This window comes from Haemorhous mexicanus, chromosome 14 (assembly GCF_027477595.1).
Source record: "Haemorhous mexicanus isolate bHaeMex1 chromosome 14, bHaeMex1.pri, whole genome shotgun sequence".
In the NCBI taxonomy this organism is placed as follows: Eukaryota; Metazoa; Chordata; class Aves; order Passeriformes; family Fringillidae; genus Haemorhous; species Haemorhous mexicanus.
In genome coordinates, this window is record NC_082354.1 from 15,600,279 (window position 1) to 15,622,917 (window position 22,639).

At 49.8% G+C, this 22,639-nt stretch overlaps 2 protein-coding genes across 2 annotated transcripts; one reads left to right on the forward strand and one right to left on the reverse strand.

The window, feature by feature from the left end:
* Positions 1-1,032: 1,032 nt before the first annotated feature.
* On the reverse strand, positions 1,033-3,733 carry PDZD11 (PDZ domain containing 11). Its single transcript, XM_059859709.1, has 6 exons — positions 3,573-3,733; positions 3,373-3,456; positions 2,850-2,906; positions 2,550-2,648; positions 2,404-2,464; positions 1,033-1,751 (listed from the first exon to the last, which is right to left on the reverse strand). Exons 1-6 carry the CDS (start codon positions 3,657-3,659, stop codon positions 1,717-1,719), a joined length of 423 nt encoding a protein of 140 aa, XP_059715692.1. The 5' UTR covers positions 3,660-3,733; the 3' UTR covers positions 1,033-1,716.
* A 189-nt stretch (positions 3,734-3,922) lies between these two features.
* Positions 3,923-21,721, forward strand: KIF4A (kinesin family member 4A). The gene is made up of 31 exons (XM_059859294.1): positions 3,923-4,006; positions 4,256-4,385; positions 4,463-4,577; positions 5,233-5,423; positions 5,660-5,749; positions 6,289-6,455; positions 6,621-6,715; positions 6,898-7,017; positions 8,070-8,245; positions 8,722-8,783; positions 9,448-9,583; positions 10,032-10,090; positions 10,268-10,373; positions 10,995-11,060; positions 11,344-11,526; positions 11,909-12,012; positions 12,218-12,362; positions 12,840-12,950; positions 13,415-13,498; positions 14,096-14,209; positions 14,393-14,548; positions 15,111-15,205; positions 16,233-16,362; positions 17,013-17,183; positions 17,541-17,648; positions 17,824-17,901; positions 17,985-18,086; positions 18,744-18,893; positions 19,668-19,784; positions 20,429-20,551; positions 21,043-21,721. The coding sequence occupies exons 2-31, from the start codon at positions 4,263-4,265 to the stop codon at positions 21,217-21,219; spliced, it is 3,654 nt and encodes a 1,217-aa protein (XP_059715277.1). The 5' UTR covers positions 3,923-4,006; positions 4,256-4,262; the 3' UTR covers positions 21,220-21,721.
* Positions 21,722-22,639: the final 918 nt, after the last annotated feature.

Below are 22,639 nucleotides of genomic sequence, written 5' to 3' on the forward strand. Positions count from 1 at the left end.
GCAAATGTGACTCTGAATGGAGCCCTCAGGTGAGCCCTGCCCTGCAACACACCTGGGACTGATCCTGCTGCTCCAGAAAGCCTGCAGCATGAACCCCTGGCAGTGCTCCCTTCATCCCTGCAAGTGTCCAAGGCCAGGCTGGACAAGGCTTGGAGCAACCTGGGATAGTGGGAGGTGTCCCTGCCCACGGCATGGGGTGGAACTGGATGATCCTTCCCACCCAAACCATTCCATGATTTTATAAATTTGTGCCTCTCACTACCCAGCTTTGTGTCCCTAAAAAATCCATTGTTGCTGGAGCTGTTGTTTTCCCACCAGGAATCAGCAACTGCTCAAGTTCTGGAGGATGAAATAGACTCTGGTGTCCTTAATGCTTTGCTAATTAATACACCCAAAACATGAATGTGCCTCAGGAAAGAATCCACTCTTTCCTGTCAGCCAGGTCAGCAGGAAAACACCTGAGTCATTCCCTGGGAGGAGCTCCCTGGGGCAGGGGAGTCCTTCCTGGAGATCCTGCCAGGGAATGCTCTGAAGTAGGAGGGAGAAATTCAGCCTTGAAATCTGCAGCTCCTCCTCCTGTATGGGACACAGAGATTGTGGGAAACCAGAGAGGTGATACAAGAGGTCTCCTTCCCTTTCCCAGAGTGTTGCAGGGGCTTCCAGGATGTTCATTTCCCTGGTGGAAAAGCTAATTTTTAGTTGAGTGAAAATCTCTTTTCCAGTGTCTTTTCCTCGTTCCCAGCCTGGCTCAGTGTCCTGCCCTGCTCCTGGAGCTGTGCTGGTGCCACCACAGCCACAATCCTGCCTTGCTCCTTCCCAGCAGTGCTGGAACACTCCAGGTTAATCAGGGACTGATTTCCAGCAGTCAGTGGAAAAAGCCCCTGAAACAGCTGCAGATCCCAAATTTTCTCCTGCAGGCTGCAAGGGTGACTGGAGCTGAGCCTTGGCCCAGCATTTCCTTGGAATGGTGCTCATGGTGGGTACATCCCAACTTCCACACAGACTTCCTGAGTGGGAAGAAGCTGAACTCAGTCTGCTGTACTTGATTTATTGATTTACAGAAAAAGTGGAAAACACCACAAGGAAGAGAAGTCAGAGCCAGGGCTGTCCTGAAGCCATTACAACGTGATCCCACCAGGCATTTGCCCCTGGATTTGCTGATAATTTCCTTAGTAATTAACATTTCCAAACATCTCAGTCCTATATAGTGAGGGTTTTATCAGCAAAGAGGCACAAACAGCCAGAGCTGTGCATGGACTGGGGCTGGATTTTACTCCTGGAGTTGCCAGCAAACCCAGCAATGCACAGCAGAGGTGGGACAGAGGAGAAGGAAAGAATTCCATGGCACAAGAGAGTGGAACAGGTGAATTTCCTGGAGGACAACACCTGTGCTCTGCTCAGGAATCCTCAAGAACCAGGGATCCAGGATCAAGGGATCCAGAACTTAAATTAAGTCTTGCTAAAATCTGGATCCTGCTGGACCAGCTGCCCCCCAGGACCCACTTCACACCAGCTTTTCCCAATACCCATTCCCAGGAGCACAGCCTCAATCCCCATCCACCTTCCAGCCAAATGAGCCCCTTGGCATCTCCCCACGTGGGAAAGAGCTGATCCTGTGCAGGCCAGTAGTGCCTCCAGTGAAAGCTGAAACATGAGGAGTCATCTCAGATGTTGGGAAGAAGGAGTGGAGAGGTTTTGGCAGGATGAAGCTCCCTGTTAGTGAACTGTCCGTTCCTTCTGCCGCTGGTAATCTGGGAGGGAAGGACAAGGAGAGAATGGCCAGGGGGAATCACCCAAAACGTTCAGGAAAACACACATTCCCAAGTGGAAGCAGTGTTTGAGACCCTCTGGCTTTAAAAGTGCACCCCCACCAGTCACTTCAAGTGATTTTAGGGCATTCAGAACAAAAAGCTTTCTTTGAAATTATTTGTTTAAAACCCCCTCTTCCCCTACTCCTTTTTGTTTTTTTTCTTAATGGCCACTTTCCATTCTATGAAGAATCCTTGTTTGGCTTGACTTCTCCATTTTTTTATCCCTTAAATCTTGGAACTTTATAGGTGCAGGACTGGGAGTTAACCCAGTCCTTCCCTTCACTTACAATTCAAACATCCTTAGGGAGGGATATCCACCATTTGCACTTGTGCCAGACCTCGTTCCTCTGTTATTCAAGGATAATTAGCTGAAAGTCATGAGCTTTAAATTAACTTTTCCATTCCCAGCCATCCCACCTTCCTGCTCTCCGAGTTTTCCTACATGAGCAGATGAAGCCAGGCCTCATTATCCTGATGTGGTGCCTGATCTCAAATCAACAGTCAGTGACCTTGGGCTGCTACACTGGGCTGGAATGAGCAGGGATTCATGGCAGTTTGCTTCCCAAGGAGCCTCCCAAGACCGGGCACGTACTGTAGGGGAAGTAGCGGACGCGCATCGTGATCTCCCGCGCCGTCTTCAGGATCTCCACGGCCTGAAAAACGAGAAAAGAGCATTCCATGGGTTCTGAGCTGGGCTGAGAGGCTGCAAGGAGGTGGATTCCCCATCCCAGCGCTCACCTTGCTGTGCTCAATGTCCTGGAAATCCACATCGTTCACTGAGAGCACCTGGTCCCCCTCCTGCAGCCCGGCCCTGTGAGCATCCGAGTCGGGAATCACCTGGGAAGGGAGAGCAGGGGTGGCAGCAGGGGATCTCCCACAGCTCCCCTCCCACACTGCCCCGGGGAGCAATTCCAGGGGCTGGGAGAAGACCAGGGAGTGGTGCAGGATGTTCTGAGGCAGCCAGAGCCTCCCTGGGGCTCAGCTGCTCCCACCGGCACAGGCAGGATCCAGGCGGGAATGGCGCAAGGACGGACACACCTTGGAGATGAAGATTCCCAACTGCGAGGCTTTTCCTCCCCGGATGTTGAAGCCCAGCTGTGGGAAAAAACAGCAGGGAAATGCAGTCACCAGGACTCTTCCCTTGGCCCAGCTCTCATTCAATTCCCCAGGACGCTTCTCCTTGTCCAGGGCCCTTCCAATTCCCCAGGACCTCCCTCCCTGCCCTGCCTCCCGGAGGGATCCAAGGTGGGTGCTGCGGTGCTCAGCCAGGCAGCAGCGCCAGGTCCTCTCTCCTAATTCCTGCCACCGGGGACACCTGAGGGGACCCGCTCCCATCCTCCAGCAGCTCCACATCCCAAGACACCACATCGGGAACAACCCCTCCCCTTGCCCAACGCCCTGGCATCAGCCACCCTGCCCGCCCCACGCCTGTGACAGCAGTTCCCTGCGCCAGGACGCTGCCAGTCGAGAATATCGCGATCCCAGCGCCTTTTCTGCCGGGAAACGCTCCGGGAACGCAACACCGCAGCCAGGAGCGCCGGGCCGGCGCCGCCCGCCTCACCTGCGCCCCGGGCGGCTTCTTGAGGACGATGGTGCGGGGCAGGAACTGCGTGAGCTCGTTGTTGTAGTCGGGGTGATAAACGCGCTGCGGGGGATGCGCGGCGGCTCAGCTGGGGCCGGGCCGGGCTCCCCCGCCCGGCGACGCCCCGTGGCCGCCGCCGCCCCCGGGCCGTGCCCCCGCTCCCCCCGTCCCGGGCTGACCTCGTGCGGCGGCACCCAGGCGGGCGGGCTCTCGTAGGGCGGCAGGAAAACCACCGGGAAGTCGTCGTAGGGCACCCGGCCCTCCATGCTGCCGCTCCGCCGCGCCCGGGACGCGCCCCGAGTGCGACGCACCGCGCTGCGATTGGTCGAGACCCGCCCCGCGCCCCGCCCCCTGCCCGACGCACTCGCACGCGATTGGCTCCGTCCCGCCCCTCGCGCCGTCCCGTCCCCACCCTTGGTTGGACCCGCCCCTGAGTGACGCACCCCTCTGCGATTGGCTGCAGCCCCGCCTCTCGGCGACGCACAGCCCCGCGATTGGCTGTGGCGCCACCCCGCTTGAGCTTCCTTTCGGTGATTGGCCGTGGCGGCGCGCGGCCCGGTTTGAACGGTGGCCGTTGTGGCGCCGCCATTGGAACGGGCAGCGGCGGTTCCAGGTCAGTCCCGCGGCCGCCCCGCGACACCGGGCAGGGCCAGGCCGGGCCCTCTCCGCCCCCGCTCCAGCCCCGCTCCCGGCCCGGGGCTTCCGCTCCATCCCCGAGCCCCGACAGGCCCGCTGCACCCCCCTCCTCCATCCCAGAGCCCCGCTGAGGCCGCTTCCCGCCCGCTCCACCCCCAGCCCGGGCAGGGCCGCGGGGACCCCCGCTCCGTCCCCCGGCCCGCCTCACGGCTCTCGTGTCCCGCAGGCTGGTGATGGTGCGGGAGGACGAGAAGGGCATCCCGGTGCGCGTGGCGCTGCGCTGCCGGCCGCTGGTGCCCAAGGAGACCAGCGAGGGCTGCCAGATGTGCCTGTCCTTCGTGCCCGGGGAGCCGCAGGTGAGCCGCGGGTACTCCCGGGGGGCCCCGCAGCCCGGGCGCCGCTACCAGCGCTGCCCCGTCCCTCTCTTCCGCAGGTCGTGGTGGGCAGTGATAAAGCCTTCACCTACGACTACGTGTTCGACCCGTCCGTGGAGCAGGAGGAGGTTTTCAACACCGCGGTGTCGCCTCTGGTCCGAGGCATCTTCAAAGGTTTGTTCCGGGTTTTGCCCGTTTGGAGCCCGCTCCTCTCCGCAGAATGAGGGGGTGTGTTCTCTGAGGCTGCCCGTGTGAGGCACTTTTCATGGAATGCCAGAGGAGTTTGGGTCGGAAGGGACATTAAAGCCCATCCAGTGCCACCCATGCCATGGGCAGGGGCACCTTCCACTAGCCCTGTCCAACCTGGCCTTGGATGCTTCCAGGGATCCAGGGGCAGCCACAGCTTCTCTGGGCCTCCCCCCCTCACAGGGAACAATTCCTTCCCAATATTCCTCTGGCAGTGGGAAGCCATTCCCCCTTGTCCTGTAACTCTAAGCCATTATAAAAAGTCCCTCTCCCTCCTTAAGAATAACACAATGAAATTGATCAACATCCTGTTCCAGGATGCTGCAGTGGAGCTGGGATGGCAGAGAATTTGTACTGTGTTTCTGTTTAGCCCTAATAAAACATCTAGTCTTAAAAAAGAGCTGAAATAATAATTTTATCTGTGTTTTATGATGTTTTCATTGCTTTTTTTCCCCCCTCAGTATTCCTGACTGTGACCTATGCTTAAAGCTGGTGTAAACTGATGATTTTCTGCAAGGGTGGTTCTCAAAAATGCAGCTTTCAGTCTCCACGTGACTCACCCGGGTGTCCTTTGTCCCCTCAGGATACAATGCCACTGTCTTGGCCTACGGACAGACGGGGTCAGGGAAAACCTATTCCATGGGAGGCACCTACACTGCCAACCAGGAGTATGAGCCCAACGTGGGGGTCATCCCCAGGGTCATCAAGCTGCTCTTTGAGGAGAAACAGCAAAGGCAGGATTGGGACTTCGTCCTCAAAGTTTCTTATTTGGAGGTAAAAGTTTGGTTTTTATCAAGTTAGGAATAAGGGGAGCTTTGAGGTCTCCTCCTTCAGGTAACAGATTAAATCAACCCCTAAGACTCCAGGAGGTTTTGTTAGTCCTTTCTGGTCCAAGGTGTCTTTCCCTAAAGGTGAGACGAGTAAAGTGTGGTGCTAAATTAGCCCTAATTGCAGCATGACTGCTCCTTTCTTTGGCTGGTATCTCTGAGCTGCTCCTCTGCTGCCTCCAGATTTACAACGAGGACATCCTGGACCTGCTGTGCCCCTCCCGAGAGCGCTCCCAGATCAGCATCCGGGAGGATCCCAAGGAAGGCATCAAGGTCTGCCCTGCTGGGGAGGGGCTGGCAGGGCTGGGGACTGAAGAAGGGGTTCATTTGGGAGTTTCTGTCATTCCTAAAGCAGTGGGGTTGGGCTCATCCATGTGTTGGGAGCAGCACACAGAGACCCAAGGGGTGGGATGTTCAGGGAAAGCACAGCTCATCCCCTGAGCTGCCTCTGCAGTACTTTATTCACACAAATCCCCTCCCTATCAGCCCCTTCCTGTGACTGGTAGAGTTCTCAGCTCCCAGCTTGGCCTGGGATATCCATGGATTTGTCCCTGGAGCCCTGAAGAGCTCTGGCTCCATCCCAGAGTCCAGCTGGATCTGGAGCAGGCAGAGGAGCCTGGGGGGTGTTTAGGAACAGCATCATGATGTGGTTCCATGTTCCTGAAGTGAAATTCAGAACTAGTCTTTCCTGGGAGTTTCCATTCCAGCCCCCTGGGAATGGGCTGGCACAGCCTGAGGTGCAGGGACGTTTTTCTGATCCCAGGGGATGAAGAGGAAGCAGAGGAGAAACAATGTTTCCTTCCTGCCTACAGATTGTGGGGCTGACAGAAAGAAGTGTCACCTGTGCCCAAGAGACCGTGTCCTGCCTGGAGCAGGGGAACAACTCCAGAACTGTGGGATCCACAGCCATGAATTCCCAGTCCTCCAGATCCCATGCCATCTTCACCATCTGCATTGATCAGAAGAAGAAACATGACAAGTGAGTGTCATTGTGCAGCTGATGAGAGTTACTTTGCCAAAATTTCCTCACCCTGGTCCTGAGCTGTGCTTCTCAAGGCAGTTCAGGTTTTGGCTCTCTGAGTTTTCAGCTCTTGGGCTGCTCCTTTTCCACCTGGGAGAGTAAAACAGTTTCTTTCTGCCCTAGGAATTGCAGTTTTCACTGCAAGCTGCACCTGGTGGATCTTGCTGGCTCTGAGAGACAAAAGAAGACCAAAGCTGAGGGAGACAGACTCAAAGAAGGTCTCTGGGCTGGGACTGGTGGAGTTTGGGTTTCTTTTCACCTGGGCTTTAATAAAAGAGCAAAGCACTTCTTTAGCACTTTAATCTGCTTTTTTTAACCTTGTTACATATTTAATAAGGGCAGGAAATGAGGAGTTTGGAGCTATTGAGGTGGCTGTGCTCACTGTGAGCTTTGTCTGCAGGAATCAACATCAACAGAGGCCTCCTGTGCCTGGGGAATGTCATCAGTGCTCTGGGAGATGAGAATAAAAAGGGAGGGTTTGTCCCCTACAGAGACTCCAAGCTGACCAGGCTGCTGCAAGGTGAGAGAAGATGATGTCAAAGCCTAAATTTGCAGGTGCTTTTTAAATAACAAAGCAGGAGAAAACCCCCCAGCTTAGAGCTGCTGCTGCAGAGAGGTTTGTTTGTTTGTTTAATTCCCCACTGAAAGGAAGGCCTTTCCTGGACTCTTATTTTAGGTTGCAAACACAGTGAGATGAGCTCAAAACAAGTCCTGCTCTCCTACACTTTGTGTGACAGGAGGAAACAAGACAAAATCAGGGCATATTTTTGGTGGGGAGAAGGAAGAGGGGAAGTCTGGGAGCAGAGATCTATTATTGTACCTTAATTATAGCAACTCCCGGGGTGATGTCACAGCCAGAATGAAGCTCCAGTTGTCTGTGCCTTCCCTGGGATTTTTTTTCTTAGTCTGAATAGCTGGTCTCTATTTTTCAGTAGCTGGGATTTGTCTTTCAATGCATTTTATTTAAGTCACCCTTTAATTGGGCACAGCTTTAGTAATGAATTTACTGGGATTTCTATGGTAATTACATAATTTGCTGCAAAAGCTTTTCAGGGCTTTCCATGTCTGAAAGTACCTAATTAAAACCTGGACTGGGCTGGATGTGGGGTCCCTTTTCTTTTTTTTTCTGATCAGTAGCTTTAAGAGCCAATTAGTATAAAACCAAAAGGTTTTATACAAACCATGCAGCTTTGTGATCTGTTCTTAGCCAATAATTCCTTAAATTAGAGAAAATTCTGGATATTCATGGAGGTCTTGTTATTGGAGGGGGGGGACAAGGGTGGGGCAAACCTGAAAGAACCAGGCCAGAAATGGCATAAAGAAATTATTTATTAGGGCAACAACTGGGGCTTCTGGGGTGAAACCTTTATTTTCAAACCCTGACTTTGGCTTTCAAAAACCCACTTTAAAACAGCCCTGAGTGTGCAGAGGAGAAAGTAACCAGTGGCACCAAAATCCATCTGTTTAATCTGCATTTTGGGGACACACTCATGGGGTTGGAACCCTTGAAGGGTGACGTTTCACTGTCACTATTGCTCTGACAGCTTTGACATTGTTTCTTCTCCTTCCCAGACTCCCTGGGTGGGAACAGCCACACGCTGATGATTGCCTGTGTGAGCCCAGCAGATTCCAACCTGGAGGAGACCCTGAACACTCTGCGTTATGCTGACAGGGCCAGGAAGATCAAAAACAAACCCATTGTCAACGTGGACCCCCAGGCAGCTGAGCTGCACCAGCTGAAGCAGCAGGTACTGGGGGAACCCCTCAGCAAACCCCAAAGGAAGGCACAACCTCACAAAAAATACCAAACATCCCTAATGTGCATTGCTCTGTCTCTGGAGGTGGCTGGGAAGGGGTTGTGTGGTTATTTCTTGGAGTTTTCCTGCAGCCAGAGAAAAGTGCTGCTGATGTAATTTAAACTTCCCTTCCACTCAACAAATCACTGCCTGAGCTACAGGCACAATTAAAAAATACAGAGGTGGTTTGGTGCCCTCCTGACATCTCCTGCCTGTGCCCAGCACGGTGGGAAGGGAAGGGTTTTCCCTGGGGTGATCCCAGAGGGAAGTGAAGAACCTTTTGAGGAATAAATAACTTGAAGTACAGTAACAACATCACTCCTTTCCACAGGCAGTGGTAAAAGGGGAATTATGGAGCAGAGGAGTCAGGAAGACCAAGGATCCATGGAGCTGTTACATTTACAAGCAATAATTATTTGTCATTTCAGGTCCAGCAGCTCCAGGTGTTGCTGCTCCAGGCCCATGGAGGGACCCTGCCTGTGGCTCTCAAGTAAGATTTGTTATTGAATGTCCTCTAGATGTGTATTTGTCACACTCCAGAGAAGACTCTGGATCTCTTAGCTCTGGGCAGTGCTGTGGAGTGAGGGGAAAACAAATTGGTTGCTTTTTCCCCCCTCTTTTTGTCACCCTTACTGGAATTCCCTGAGATTTAGTTTTGAAGCAAACACTTCATAATTGCAAAAATTTGTTGCAGGAAGTAAAAGAGGAAGCAGGAAACAACCTTCTGAATAAATTCCTGTCTCTGAGAGACCTATCCGTCCCTGTTCTCCTCACCCCTCTACCCCTAAATGTGGGGCAGTTCCACCTCCATTATCCTTAAAAGCACAAAAATCTGGGACAGAGTTGGACTACATAGGTGGTGTGTTCTGGGGATGTTCCAAAACCAAAGACATGGCGTTCACAACCTCTGTTTGGAGGTTTTTCCTGCATTCTGGAAGTGTCCAAGGCTTGGAGAGACCCTGGAGCAGCCTGGTCTGTGGAAGGTGTTCCTGCCCATGGCAGGGTTAGGGCTGGATGAGCTTTAAGATCCTTCCCTCCCAAGCCATTCTGGGCTATTTATTTTAAATTATTTAGGGAATAATAATTGTTTTGGAGGTAACTTCAGTGCTGTCCCAAAGCCCAAACTCACACCCAACTGCTCCTTGCTGTTGCAGTGGTTTGGCCCCCTCAGAGAACCTCCAATCCCTGATGGAGAAGAACCAATCCCTGCAGGAGGAGAACCAGAAGCTGAGCCAGGGTCTGAGTGAGGCTGCTGGGCAAACAGCACAGATGCTGGAGAGGATCATCCTGGTAAGTTCAGTTATCCCAGGAGAGCTCTCAATTGCTTTGAGTGAATCAACAGCTGCTCCTGTATTTATGACATATTGAGAATCTCTCTTAAATGTTCCTTTCATGTTGATTCCAAACCAGTCAGAACCAAAAACCTGCCTGAATCTGTTGGTCTTCAGTTTCCTTTTGGAAAAAGGAGACCTGAATCTTTCAGCTTTTTTAATGCTTTAAATATTTTGTTTTAATATCTTTAAAGAGCACTTGTGCTCTCCCTTCCCCACTCTGCTTCTTTCCTATTGCCTGCAGTGTCCATCCCTAAAAAAAAGCTGTGAAATCCAGACTGGTGGCCCTGACCATGAAATATCTTTCAGTGCATTGATTCTTACACTGCCAATCTTTTGCTGCAAATTAATCAGCTGAATTCTGGCTTCTTATCTTCTACAATTCAATATAATTCTGATTTCTCTAGACAGAGCAAGAAAATGAGAAGATGAATGCAAAACTAGAGCAGCTCCAGCACCACGCTGTGTAAGTGTCCCCACACCCTTCTCCTGGAATAATGTCCTTGGGAATTCAATGTTTTCAGTGGGATAAACTGGATCCAATCAGCTGGAGTTTGTTCATCCAGAATTAATTCAGAGGTTGAGTGGGGAAAGTTGTTCTTCCCTGGACAAACTCAGCATGGACTTGTTCCCATGTTTCCAGGTGCAAGTTGGATCTGCAGAAGCTGGTGGAGACTGTGGAAGATGAGGAGTTAAAGGAAAATGTGGAGGTGATCAGGAACCTGCAGCAGGTGCTGGCTGAGCTGCAGGTAAGGCTGAACCCAGGGAGGGGGCAGTTGTGACAACTTACTCAGAAAACCTGGGATTCCACTCCAGCAACTTCCCTCAAGGAGCCCAGCAATTAAAATGTGAAATGACTCTTCAGATCCACTTCAAAAATGTCCTGTTGAGCTGTAATGCTGCAGAAAGGCCACTTGTGCTGTTCCTGAGGGGAAGGGAAGGAGGAGTCTACATGGAAAAGCCTGACACAGGAGCTAAATTGGATGGAGTGTTCCAAACTTGGTGATTTTTATGGACATTGTAAATTGCAGGGGTCTGAAATTGTTAAATAGAAGCTTCCAGGCTTTTGTCTAACGGAGGAATTTCAGTTCTCCCTCACTGCACATTCCTCTGTTCCCTCTTCCTCCTCTTCCTGTTCTCTCCAGTGCTGGAGTTCAGGGAGGATTTCAAGGAATGGCTTTTCCAACTAGACATGGAGGAGTTTCCCCACATTCCTTGAGGAAGAGGATGATGGTCTCCTCTTTCCAAAGAGGTTCTGGCCAGAGGACAATCATGTTGTGCTTTGCCATAATGTGCCAACAGACTGTTATTTCCTTCATTTTATTTCACATTTCCCTTTTCACCCAAATTTTCTTCTCTCTGTCTACCAGAGTGAAAACGCTGCTGCCACAGAAGCTTCTGCAGAGCTGCCGAACTCTGAACAGGATTCTCCAGGTGTAAGTGAGGGGCTCTGCAGTGCACACCTCACTGGGGCATGGTTTTATCTCCTCATCCCTTTCATCTGCTCCCTTCTGCTCATTTTCTAACCCAAATGCTTGATAAATCATCACCCTTGTCTGTGCTGTTTCAAATTCAATGTGTTCATGGTCAAGAACCTGTTCTCATTTCTGAATATCTGATTTTTTACATAAAAATGAATCTGAAGTGCTCTGTGGAAACAGAGATCATGTAATTCAGGAGCTCTGGATTGGCCTCTCCTCATGGCTGTGTCTCCTGCAGGGAGCAGAAGTGGGCCAGGAATCCAAGAGAGCCTCTGACTTCAGCACCCAACACGCCCTGCGCCAGGCACAGCTCTCCAGGGAGCTGCTGGAGCTCAACAAAGCCCTGACTCTGAAAGAGGCCCTGGCCAAAAAAATGTCTCAAAATGATACTCAGCTTGGGCCCATTCAGTCCCAGTACCAGGTAAAGCTGAAATCCTCCTTGGTCAGTTTGTTTTCCCCAGTGGGGAGGGGAGGGAGGAGGTCTGTCCTCAGGAGCCTGTTCTGATTTGGGTCTGTTCCTTAAGCTGGGTCCCTGCTCCCCTGGACAGTGTTCCCTGCTGTGCTGGGATCTCCCATGTCTGAAGTGATTCAGTCAGGATGTGGCCCCAGTGACTCCGTGCCCACCAAAGCTTCAGAGTGTGCTGGGCCAGCCCCTGTGACCCTCACACTGCTCTTGGGTGAGGTGGTTTAGCAGCCTGCTGTGAAGGAATGGGGTTTTTCAAGGTTTCTCAGTCTTAAAGCTTTGTCTCAAGGTGTCTTTCCAAGGTTTTTATTTGGAGATTTATTCTTCTTGTCCGTTCTAGACCAATATCAGGGATCTGGAATTGGAGGTCAGCAACTTGCAGAAGGAAAAGGAGGAGTTGGTCCTTGCTCTGCAAATGGCAAAGAAGGACATCAACCAGGCCAAGTAAGAGAGCTCTGCCTGCAGCTCTGGGGGTTGTCAATGTGTCTGAAAATCCAATGTCTTGCACTTCCATGATCTGTAAAAGCTCTTTTTTAGTGTAAAAGTATCCCTTTAATGTGCCAGGGGCTGCAGAGAAACCTCCTGTGGGCTTTCAGCAGCAGCAGAGGTGACAGAGGTGACATTTGGATTTTTTGTTGTTCCTCTCCAGGCTGAGCGAGCGGCGCCGGAAAAGGCTCCAGGAGCTGGAGGCACAAATTACTGAGCTCAAGAGGAAGCTGAATGAGCAATCCAAACTCTTGAAGCTGAAGGAATCCACAGAGCACACGGTGTCCAAACTGAACCAGGAGATCAGGGTAACCAACAAGCACCTCTGACTTGAGCCAGTGTGGGCAAAGCAGCTCCCAGGCAGGAATCCCAGAAATCCCAGACAGGAATTCCAGAAATCCCAAACAGGAAATCACTTTCTGTTTAGTCAGACTGAAAATAGCAGTTTTTGGCACAATTCATGTGGCTGCATGACCACAATAGGCAGGTGACTGCTGAGATTTGGGAGGAAAATAAGACCAAAGTATCTTCTGGCATTTCTAATTTATTGCCTCAGTCAAATAATTTGATTTCTCTTTGATTTCTCTAAATGGTGCCTGTGTTGGTCTTCCTCTTATGCCAAAAAAATCCCTGTATTTTAGCACTTTGAGAATGTCCTGAGTGCGAGCACAGCAAGATTTCCCATCTTCCACTCCCCACACCTGGCAGGCACAGGGAAAAATGGAGGTTGAAGCTCTTTAGGATGTAAATCCTGGATAATTCTTCCAGCCACTGGTGTCTTTCAGGAAATGAAGCAGCAAAGGGTGCAGCTGATGCGTCAGATGAAAGAAGACACTGAGAAATTCAGGCAGTGGAAGCAGCAGAAGGACAAGGAGGTGATCCAGCTGAAGGAAAAGGTGAGCAAACAAGTCCCTCACCCTATTCCTCCCTCCAAAGGGCTGCCTGAAGGTTTCTTTAACTGGGAAGTATCTTAAAAGAGCTGGGAATGCTTTGAAGAGAAGCTTGGCTCATGTGGCTGCCACTTTTCACTACTTGGACTTGTTTGTGGCTGGAGATCTTCAAGCTCTTGCCACAGCTGTGACTCTGCTCTAAAGCAGAAAGCAAAAATAGTCAATATTTGAAGGATTTACAGTTTAGAGTTTGGCCTCAGCATGGGAGATTTTTAAACTTCCAAAGAAATGTTGGCTCTGCAGCTCAATAAAATCCAGCTGCTGAGTGCAGTGGCCAGCAAACACCTGGAGTTTGGTGTCACAGCAATTCCTGCCCCTCAATGCCTTGGGGTGCTCAGGCTGGAATCTTGGGGCTGCAACCTTTCTTTTCTCATGGAAAATGTGACTTTTGCAACTGTTTCTCCTTGCAGGACCGTAAGAGACAATATGAGCTCCTCAAGCTGGAGAGGGATTTCCAGAAGCAGGCCAACGTCCTCCGGCGCAAAACAGAGGAGGTGAGGAGCCAACATCTCCTGGAAATCCCAACCAATCCCTTAAGTCTGCCAAGTGGGGCTGGAGGAAGGAACAGGATACACAGAAACCTCTGAAAGGAAGTTTAGAGGCTGGGGAAAAAAAAAATTATCTCTGTACAGAAATCCCCATTTCTGCCTTTGAGGGATCCCAGTTAAATTTGCTCCTTAAAGGCCAGGTGGCTTTGGGTGCCAGGTGGCTCTGTGTGCCCGGCTCCTATGGCAAATCCATGCAGATGCCCAAGGTAAGAAGTGGGGAATGAGTTTGAGTGGTGGACCTACAAGGTGGCAGCTCAAAATCCTTTCAGGATGGCTTTGTAAAAGAAATTCATCTTCAACCCTTCATTTTGGGTGTTTTCTTCTACCTTCAGGCCTAGAAGGAGCTTTTCTTTAAAGGAGGAATGGCAGCAAAGGAAATAAATCAAGGGCAGGAATCCTTGAGTTAAACCAGGATAACTTGAGATTTATTAACCCTGTGCTGTCACTGTCCCAGTGTTTGCTCTGGGCTGGGAATCCCTGGTGTTTCCAGCTGTAGCAGATGATTTGCAGTCCCTGTTCAGCTCCTTGTGGACTCTTTTCCAGGCAGCAGCTGCCAACAAACGCCTCAAGGATGCCCTGCAGAGGCAGAAGGAGGTGGCAGATAAACGGAAAGAGACCCAAAATCGGGGCATGGAAGGAATTGCTGCACGAGTCAAAGTGGGTAACAGTGTTTCTGCATCCCTACACTGGGCAAACTGGGATTTCGGGTGGGTGCTGCTGGCCTTGGTGGCTGAAGCACAGCAGGAGGACCAGGGATTTGAAATGTTGGAATTCAGTTGAAATTGGAATTCAGTTCTGGAGTTGAGCTCAACCACTGGGTTTTGGGGGTTATTTTTCCAGAGCTGGCTTGCAAATGAAGTCGAGGTTCTTGTCAGCACTGAGGAAGCTCGAAGACACCTGGCAGACTTGCTGGAGGATAGAAAAATCCTGGCAAAAGAGCTGCTTCAGCTGAAAGAGAAGAAAGATGCTGGAGAAAACCCCCCTCCAAAGCTGCGGGTAAGAGGGAAATTCCTCTTTTCCCACCCCACTCCTCTGGCTGTTCAGCAATACTGAATTGATTATTCTCTCTCCTACCTGACCTGTTCCCTCAGAAGATGGGGATGGATCCCACCCTTTCTGGGAGAAAGGGTTAATTATAAAGGGCTAATATCCCTCTGACCCATCAGGGACAAGAGGTGCTGAAGGAACTTGTTACTTCATGGAATTTGGGAAATTTTTTTCCTGAAAGGGCAGTCAGGCTTTGGAACAGGCTGCCCAGGGAAGTGGTGGAAACACCATCCCTGGAAGTGTCCAAACACCATCTGGATGTGGCATCTGGGGACATGGGTGACCCATCAGTGTTGGGTGAATGGTTGGACTCAATGCTCTGGGAGAGCTTTTCCAACCTCAAGGATTCTGAGGGATGTGAATGGCTCACTCCCCTTAGCACAGGTTTTTGGGGAGGAACAGTGGAACTGAAGCTGTGGGGAGATGCCTGGAGGCTTTCCCAGCTGGAATATCTGTAAATGTGTGATTTCCTCCCCTGTTCCTGCCCTGCATCCCTGTGCTGTGCTTCCAGAGGCGCACGTACTGCCTGGCTGACCTGCAGGCTCTGGACACGGATCTCTCTGTCTCCAAGCAGATTGAGAGCCTGCAAACAGAGATGGAGCTCAGGTAAGGCACTGCCTCAATGCTCATCCACACAGACCCTGCAATGAGGAGGGAAAGCCTTTTCACTCACTACAGGAGAAGTAGCTCTGGTCTGCTTCCTTAACCCATCTAATTGTTTTAGAGCCACTGCCAATCAAATTGGGGTAAAAATACAGATGCTGAAAATCTTTTTCCAAAGCTCCAAGTTTTAAGATCATCTTTACAGTCTGATTCATACTGATGGACAAACCTTATTCCTCTGCTTCTATGGCCTTTAATCATATTTACACTGGGTGTCAGCAAGGAAAGCCTTCCTATTCTACATGGACCACCTTCGGTGTTTGGTGGAATGGGTGGCCAAGCTCTGTCTGCACAGATGAAAAATATCCCCCGTGGTAAATTGTACCTGTAAACAGAACTGAGGTATAATTACACCAAGAATCTGCATCTTGATACGCAGGGTGATAGGGAGTGACATCTGAAATTTTGTCTTTGTTTTGTTCAAGCCCAAAAATACCAAATTTGATGCAAAAATCCATTTTTACAGAACCAAGAATTTCCAGTTCTTGGGGTTCAAAGGATGCTTCAGGAAGGAATTTGGTCCCAACACCCCATCCATCAGAGGGATTTATAACAAATGGTGAAAGATGTGGAGGAATGGTTTTTGGTATTGGCCAAGTATCTACTGGCAAACTGACCAAACAAATTGAAAATGGCTTTTCAAGGGGTGAAACCCCCAAATCCCTTTCAATGAATTTTCCTGGCTGGAAGTTTTTCAAAATGAGGGGGAAATACTCAGGCACTTGGACTGGGTGTTTTCAGCTCTTAGTGATCACCTCTGGGGGAAAAACTTCCACTTTTATTTGGGATAAATGGGAAGTGGAGGCAAAACTCCCCAGGGAAGCACTGCAGGCTCCAGGTGCTCTACTGAACAGCAAAAATCTCAATTTATACTATTTTATTTAATATTCTGGGAACAGTCACATTAGCCCAGAAACCAGCCCTGGTTTTCTTCTGTGTTGTAACCCCAAATCCATGGATTCTTCCCCAGGAGTGCCCAGATAGCAGATCTGCAGCAGAAACTCCTGGATGCAGACAATGGAGATCGGGCCAAGCAGCGCTGGGACAGCATTGCCACCATCCTGGAGGCCAAATGTGCTCTGAAGTATCTCCTGGGAGAGGTAAACCCTGGGTTTTCCTCTTTTACCCCTGAAAACAAAGGCTGTTAGTCTCCTTAGCCACAAATAACAGGAAGTGACCAAAGGAATTTGAGTGGAGCTCTCTTGTAGTGACTGAGGTTTATTCCCCACTTGAGTTTGAATTAAAGAAATCTATATGGGGGAATGAAATCTGAAAAGCAGGGAAGAGAGGAGTGAAATAGATGAGGGTCTGGAGATACCAGCTAAATGCTTGCATAGGAAAGGGGAAAGGCAAATTTGAAAAGTGGAAGAGAAGAAAAAGTATCCAAAATACTTCCTGAACAAGCAGGGAAGCAGTGGAATTGGTGATGAGATAGGAAAAAGGAAAATTGGGGTATTGTGGGATCAGGGAAAGAGCAGCTGAAGGACAGAATTACCTGTTGCTCCCTGGTGCTTGGAAATCAAAGGAGAAGGGTGAAAAGGAAAATACTCCAAGTGCTGCAGGAAGGGAGGTGAATTCAGAACTGTGAACAGTTCTGAATTCACCTGAATCTCTCCTGGTTTCCTTGGTGCTGAGGGCTGCTCCAGTTCTGGAGTGGCTGGAAGTTGCAGGAATGTTTCCCCTCCACACTGCAGCACCTGTCCCAGCAGGGAATCCCTGTCCCAAGCCATGCCTTGCTCTTGTTTTCCAGCTGGTCTCCTCCAAAGTGCAGGAGAGCAAACTGCAGAGCGGCCTGCAGCAGAGCCAGGCCAGCTGCTCTGATGTGCAGAAGATGCTGATGGAAGAGAGAAACCACATAGCAGAGATGGAGGCAGAGTTCCAAAATCAGATTTTGGTGCAGGAGCAGCAACACCAGGAAAAGGTGAATCACAGCTCATGGAAATCTTGGAGTCTGATCTCCAGGTCTGCTAAGAGAGAAAGGCAAAGGGGGATGTGCTGAAATGAAGCTGGTGGTGAACATCAGCTCAAATTCTGTTGGATTTGTGCAGATGGTTCTTTCAAAGCCAAAGAAATCTCTGTATTTATCCTGTGTAAATTGGTTTATTCAGTAACTTTCCTCCTGCTTTAAATGAGGAGGTTACACCTGAGCACAAGATCAACTTTTCAAATAGATCAGGGTGGAATTGTGCTGGAAGTGGCAGGAAATTTCCCTGAGCCTGGACTTGGATGCCAAGTGCTCCTTTCAGGAATTCACCCGTTTATTCCAACTTGCTTTTAGGTTCTGTACCTGCTCAGCCAATTCCAGCAGAAAGAAGCAGCAGAGAAGAGATTGGAAGATTCCCTGAACGAGCAGGAGAAACAACTGCAGGAGCGACTGCGGTTCCAGGTGCAGAGGCTGGGGGAGGCTGGGATCCTTTGGGATTCCTGGGATTAGGAGAAGGATTGTGTGTTCCCTTTGCAGAAGCCTGCGTGGGGTGATTGCTGTGCAGGCTGGAATAACCCTGGGGGATTTTCTCTTATTTATCTCCAATGAAACAAATTTCCTCTTGTCCTGCAAACAGGAGGAAGAACTGGGAAAAATGAGGGAGATCTGTGAGAAGAACCAGGAACTCCTCCGGGAAAATGATACTCTGAAACAGGTACAGCCTTGTACAGACACCAGAACCTCATGGCAGCTGGGTTTGATGGATTTTGCAGAGCTAATTCTTGTCCCTTTTGACAGAAACTGCTGCTCCTCCAAGTTGCCAGTGGCCAGAAGCTCCGGCACATCCAGCAAAGGCCACCTGAGTCTCCAGACTCTTCTTTTGATTATGTTCCACCCAAAGTAAGAGGCTGCACAGTTTGTGTTGCACCTGAATTCTTTGCCAAAGTTAATCTTGGCTATTGATAATGTGGTTTTCTTTCTCCTAAGCTGCTTTTATCAGGCACTTGTTCTACTCATTGAAATTCTGCTCGTTTAATTCAGTCCTTTCCAGAAGACTCAAATACCTTGCATTAGTTTTTTTAATTAAAAAAAAAAAAAAAAAAGGGCAAACAACCCCCAAAAACCTCATTGTAGTTCTGACTGTATCCTCCTTCACAATCCAGATTATTTTTCTGTAGCAGTACCAGTCTTTAAATTATGGAGCAAGGCACATGTTTCACAGCAAATTTTGCTGCTTTGCACAGAGCCAAATCTTAGTGCTGGGAGGAAGAAATGATTTAAAACTCTTTGGACAGGAGTGTGTGACACTTGTTTTTTGTCATGTGATGTGTCAACAACTCAGATTTCCAAGGATTTGTCATCAATAGCTTAAATTGATTGAATTTTCAATCCTGATAATTAGATCTTTTTTTCCCCTCCCTCACTTCACAACCTTCTTAGCTGTGAGGGACTCTGAAAACCCTAATAAAACCATATTAAAATGTAATCATTATTAATATTATTAACGAAATAGAGCTGATTTTTGGTGGCCTAACCCTTCGTGCTCCTGTGTTGCAGCCCAAGTGCCGCCGGCAGACCACGGCCAAGCCCCGAGCACCCAGCCCCGAGGTGGATGTGGAGGAGCTGCTCTCTGACCCTGGGGATCTGGAGGATTCTGACTGGCTTCCTGGGAAAGCAGGCAGAGGAGCCAGGAAAAACCTCATGGGGGTAAGATCCAGCTGCCCTCGATGCAGTGTCTGTTAGGGAATCACTTGCTGTGTGCGAGGGTTGGGATGGAGCTGTGAGTGTGGTGTCTCCACTGTTCTCAAAGTGGCAGGAATGGGTTATTTGGGTGCCTGGGGATATTTGAGGCATTCCCACAGACACAGGAAAGGTTGTCTGTAGTCAGCAAGACCTTCCTGAACAGGTTTTCCCTGTCCAAGTCACCTTCTCCCATGTTCTGTCCTGCTGCCTGTGTCTGAGCTGGCCTCTGCTTTAGGAACAGCCCCATCCATCCGGGGAGCCAATTTTAAGGAAAAAAACGAACAAAAAAAAGGATAGCCTGTTGTGGATCCCTGTTTCCTTTGGGAACCTGCAGCTTGCAGTCCTGACAGAGCCTCAGCTTCCATCTGTCTGTGTCAGTCTGGAGCTTCAGCCTGTGGCTCAGAAAATTCCTGAGGCTTTCGGGGTGGGGACTCCCTCTTTTTGAGGAAGGGTGGCACAAAAACTGGGATCCTTTGGCATAAACTCAAGTCAGGCACTAACTGAAGGTAGTTATCCTATAGATCTTGAAGATGGATCTGTAGGTGGAAGGATTTTATTCTGGATGTTAGGAAGAAAATTATTCTGGGATGTAACAAAATGCAAAATGCAGTGAAATAGCAGCGAAATGTGACAAGGGGCAGCTTGGGGGTATCCCTGTCCTTGAGATGCCACATTTGGCAGGACCTGGAGCATTCCAGGAGCATCCTGGCCATTGGATGCCCCTTCCCTCCCTCACAGTGCTCGTGCAAGGGCCGCTGTGGGAACAGGCAGTGTGGCTGCAGGAAGCAGAAGTTGGGATGCACTGACGGCTGCAGCTGCACCCCGGCCACGTGCAGGAACAGGGAGCGGGGCTTGGTGAGTGCTGCTGGCTCTGGGGGGCACAGGGGCTGCAGGGCCTGCATTTGGGCAGGAGCAGAGCTGGATGAAGGGATAATTCTCCCACAAGTGTAGTTTGTCCAGGTAGAGCAGGTGCACTTTGCTGAAACTCTGTGAATGTCACTAATTAGTGCCTCTCTGGTAACTGAGGAAAATTTTCCACTGCAGGAGCAGACTCTGCCTTTCAGGACAGAATTTTGGAGATTCACAGCAAAGATTTTTGTGTTCCCACTTCGATTCCACAAATCTGAGGATAAACTGTTTCCATTTTCCTTTTGGACTAAGTAAATTAAAGTTTTGTCTTTGGCTTCAGACAACACAAAACCCTGACTCATTCCCAGATTTCTTTTTAAGAATGGAAGGGATGGTTTGGGGGAGGGGGTTGTAGCAGCAGGAAGGTCCATGAGAAACTGATGTTCCTAGTGGGAATTTTGCTCTTGGATCTCAGAGATGTGGAGCAGGGACATCCCACAGTGCTCTAATTATTGCCTATTTTGTGGAGGCCTAGTCTGAGCTGCAGCATCCTGTTCTGTGGAAAACTTCCCAGCTGGAGAGCAGGGGGCTGTGATGGGAAGGGAAGGGATGGATGTTCTGCAAGAGCTTCACCCTCTGCTGCCCCTCAGGAAACCACAACATGCGAGGAGCACAAAAGGGACTCGGAGGGGTCCTTGAAGCTGGAAGACCCCACGGAGGTGAAAGCAGAAGAGAGCTTCTTCCAGCCCGTGTGTATCACTCCAACCACCAAGGTATTCCCAAGGGAGAGCAGAGCTGCTGAGTGAGGGGTCTTGGAGGGAAATCACCCCAGAGGAGAAGCTGCTGCTGGAAAACTCTGAGCAGCTCGTGTGGAAGCTGAGAGTGTGCTGAATTCCAAAGTGCCCACACTGCAATGCTGCCACGAGTTTGCCATGTTTTCCTGCAGCACCTTCAACAAGGAGAGAGGGGAAGTGAGGAGTTTGCAGGATGAAATCCTGTCTGTCCATGTTCAAAGTGACCTCTCTGACCTGGCACATCTCATTTTACCTCAGCTAAACAAATTCCCTTCTCCCATGGGAACCCAACTATTCCAACTGCTTTCTCTTCCTGCTGCATCTTGGTATTTTGTCAAAAATTTTGTCTTTTTCCTGACTTGAGTAAAAAAGCCACTATTGAGGTTGGCCTGGCACTTGGTGTCCTGGTGCCTCTGGTAGGTCACCCCAGCTGTGACTAACTCCAAAGGTTGTCCCTTGCTTTCCCCCAGGTCCTGCAGGACATCACAGAGCAGGAGGTGTTTCTGAAGATTCCCAGCGGTGCTGCCTCCCTGCTCGGGAGGGATGAAGAGTCCCAGGAGAACCAGAACCCCTTTGGGAGGAGGAAGAAGAGGGTGCTGAGCAGCAACATCAGCTTCTTCTCAGGCTGCACACCCATCAAGGAGTAGTTTACCTGACCTGGAGCTTTTCCCATCCCTTTAGGCCACATTCCTGGTGACTTTTGAGGGAGTTGGATTCTCCTGCTGGAGCAGCAGCTCCTCCCCTCAGCAAGGGAGTCAAGCTGCTTCTTTCTTTGTTTTGTCTCTGTAAATATTTGTGTGTTGGGGCCAGGTGGGGAGGGGGATAAGAATTTTTCCTCTGAAATTCCTGGAGTGAATGGAGGTGATTTTCCAGGTGGGTGTTCCCAGCTCCCTCCCTCCTGCTGAGCTGTGAACGCTGGGTACGGTTTCACCTCTAATCTTGAGAGAGCTTTGCCACTGCCCTGGGAGAGCCATGGAGTGGGAAGGCCCTGGCTGAAGTCTTAAACCAGCAGCTCTGAACTGCTCAGGCTTTCTGGCCCCTTTGGCTGCTGGACTGTGTTTATTCAATGAACTTAGAAACTTGACTATGTGAATAATGTAGGAATTTTAACTCTGGTTTGTGATTTTAATAAAGGAGTTACTAAAGGAACCTGACTTGGAGTTGGAATTATTGTGCACAACACCCCCCCAGCCTCCCCTGGGCTCTCTGCACTTAAATTTGGTCTTAAAACCAACCAGGAGTTGTCACTGGGACCTGCTCTGGACAGAAAGACCTGACACACCAAATGAGTTCCTGCTGCTTTTCTGTGCCCTCAGCCCTAAGTTATGAATCTTAGCAGGAAGAAAAGGTGATAAATGTAAATTTTGTTAAATTTAGTTTTCCTCTTCTGCCAGTGGGGGTGACCCAGCCCTTCCCTGGGACATGCACAGGGAAGTGGGATCTGGGCAGCAGTTTCCTTGACCTGGGAATCCTCTTTATTGACCTGCTGGAGGAGGGCTCTGCCAGCTTAGGGAATGCTAGGATGGTCTGGATTGGAAGGAGCCTTAAGCATCATCCACTTCCACCATCCCAGGCTGCTCCAAGCTCTGTCCAAGTGGCCTTGGACACTTCCGGGAATGGGGCAGCCACAGTGAGCACAGACACCCTGTGCCAGGGCCTTGGCCCCTCAGAGGGAAGAATTCCTTCCCAAATCCCCCTTCACCCTGGACTTCTCTCTGTGCTTTCCAAGTCTATGAAGGCCCTGAGAGTTGTAAAATATTCACAACTGTTTTAAATGAGCTTGGAAGTTTTGAGGGCTTAGGCCCTAATAGAAGATTGTCTCAAAAGGTATTTATATATTATACATTACTATATAAAATATATAATTATATGTTTTACATTATATAGCATAGGATTATGTAATTGTTTATTTTAAAATGTGTACCTAATACACAAAATACACTTTATATATGAAGTGTTTCTGTGTATGCATAATTAACTACAGTGTATTCCCTCTATACACTATATTCTGTATATTTTATGTATGTGTGCACACATACATATATACATAAATATATAAATATCTAT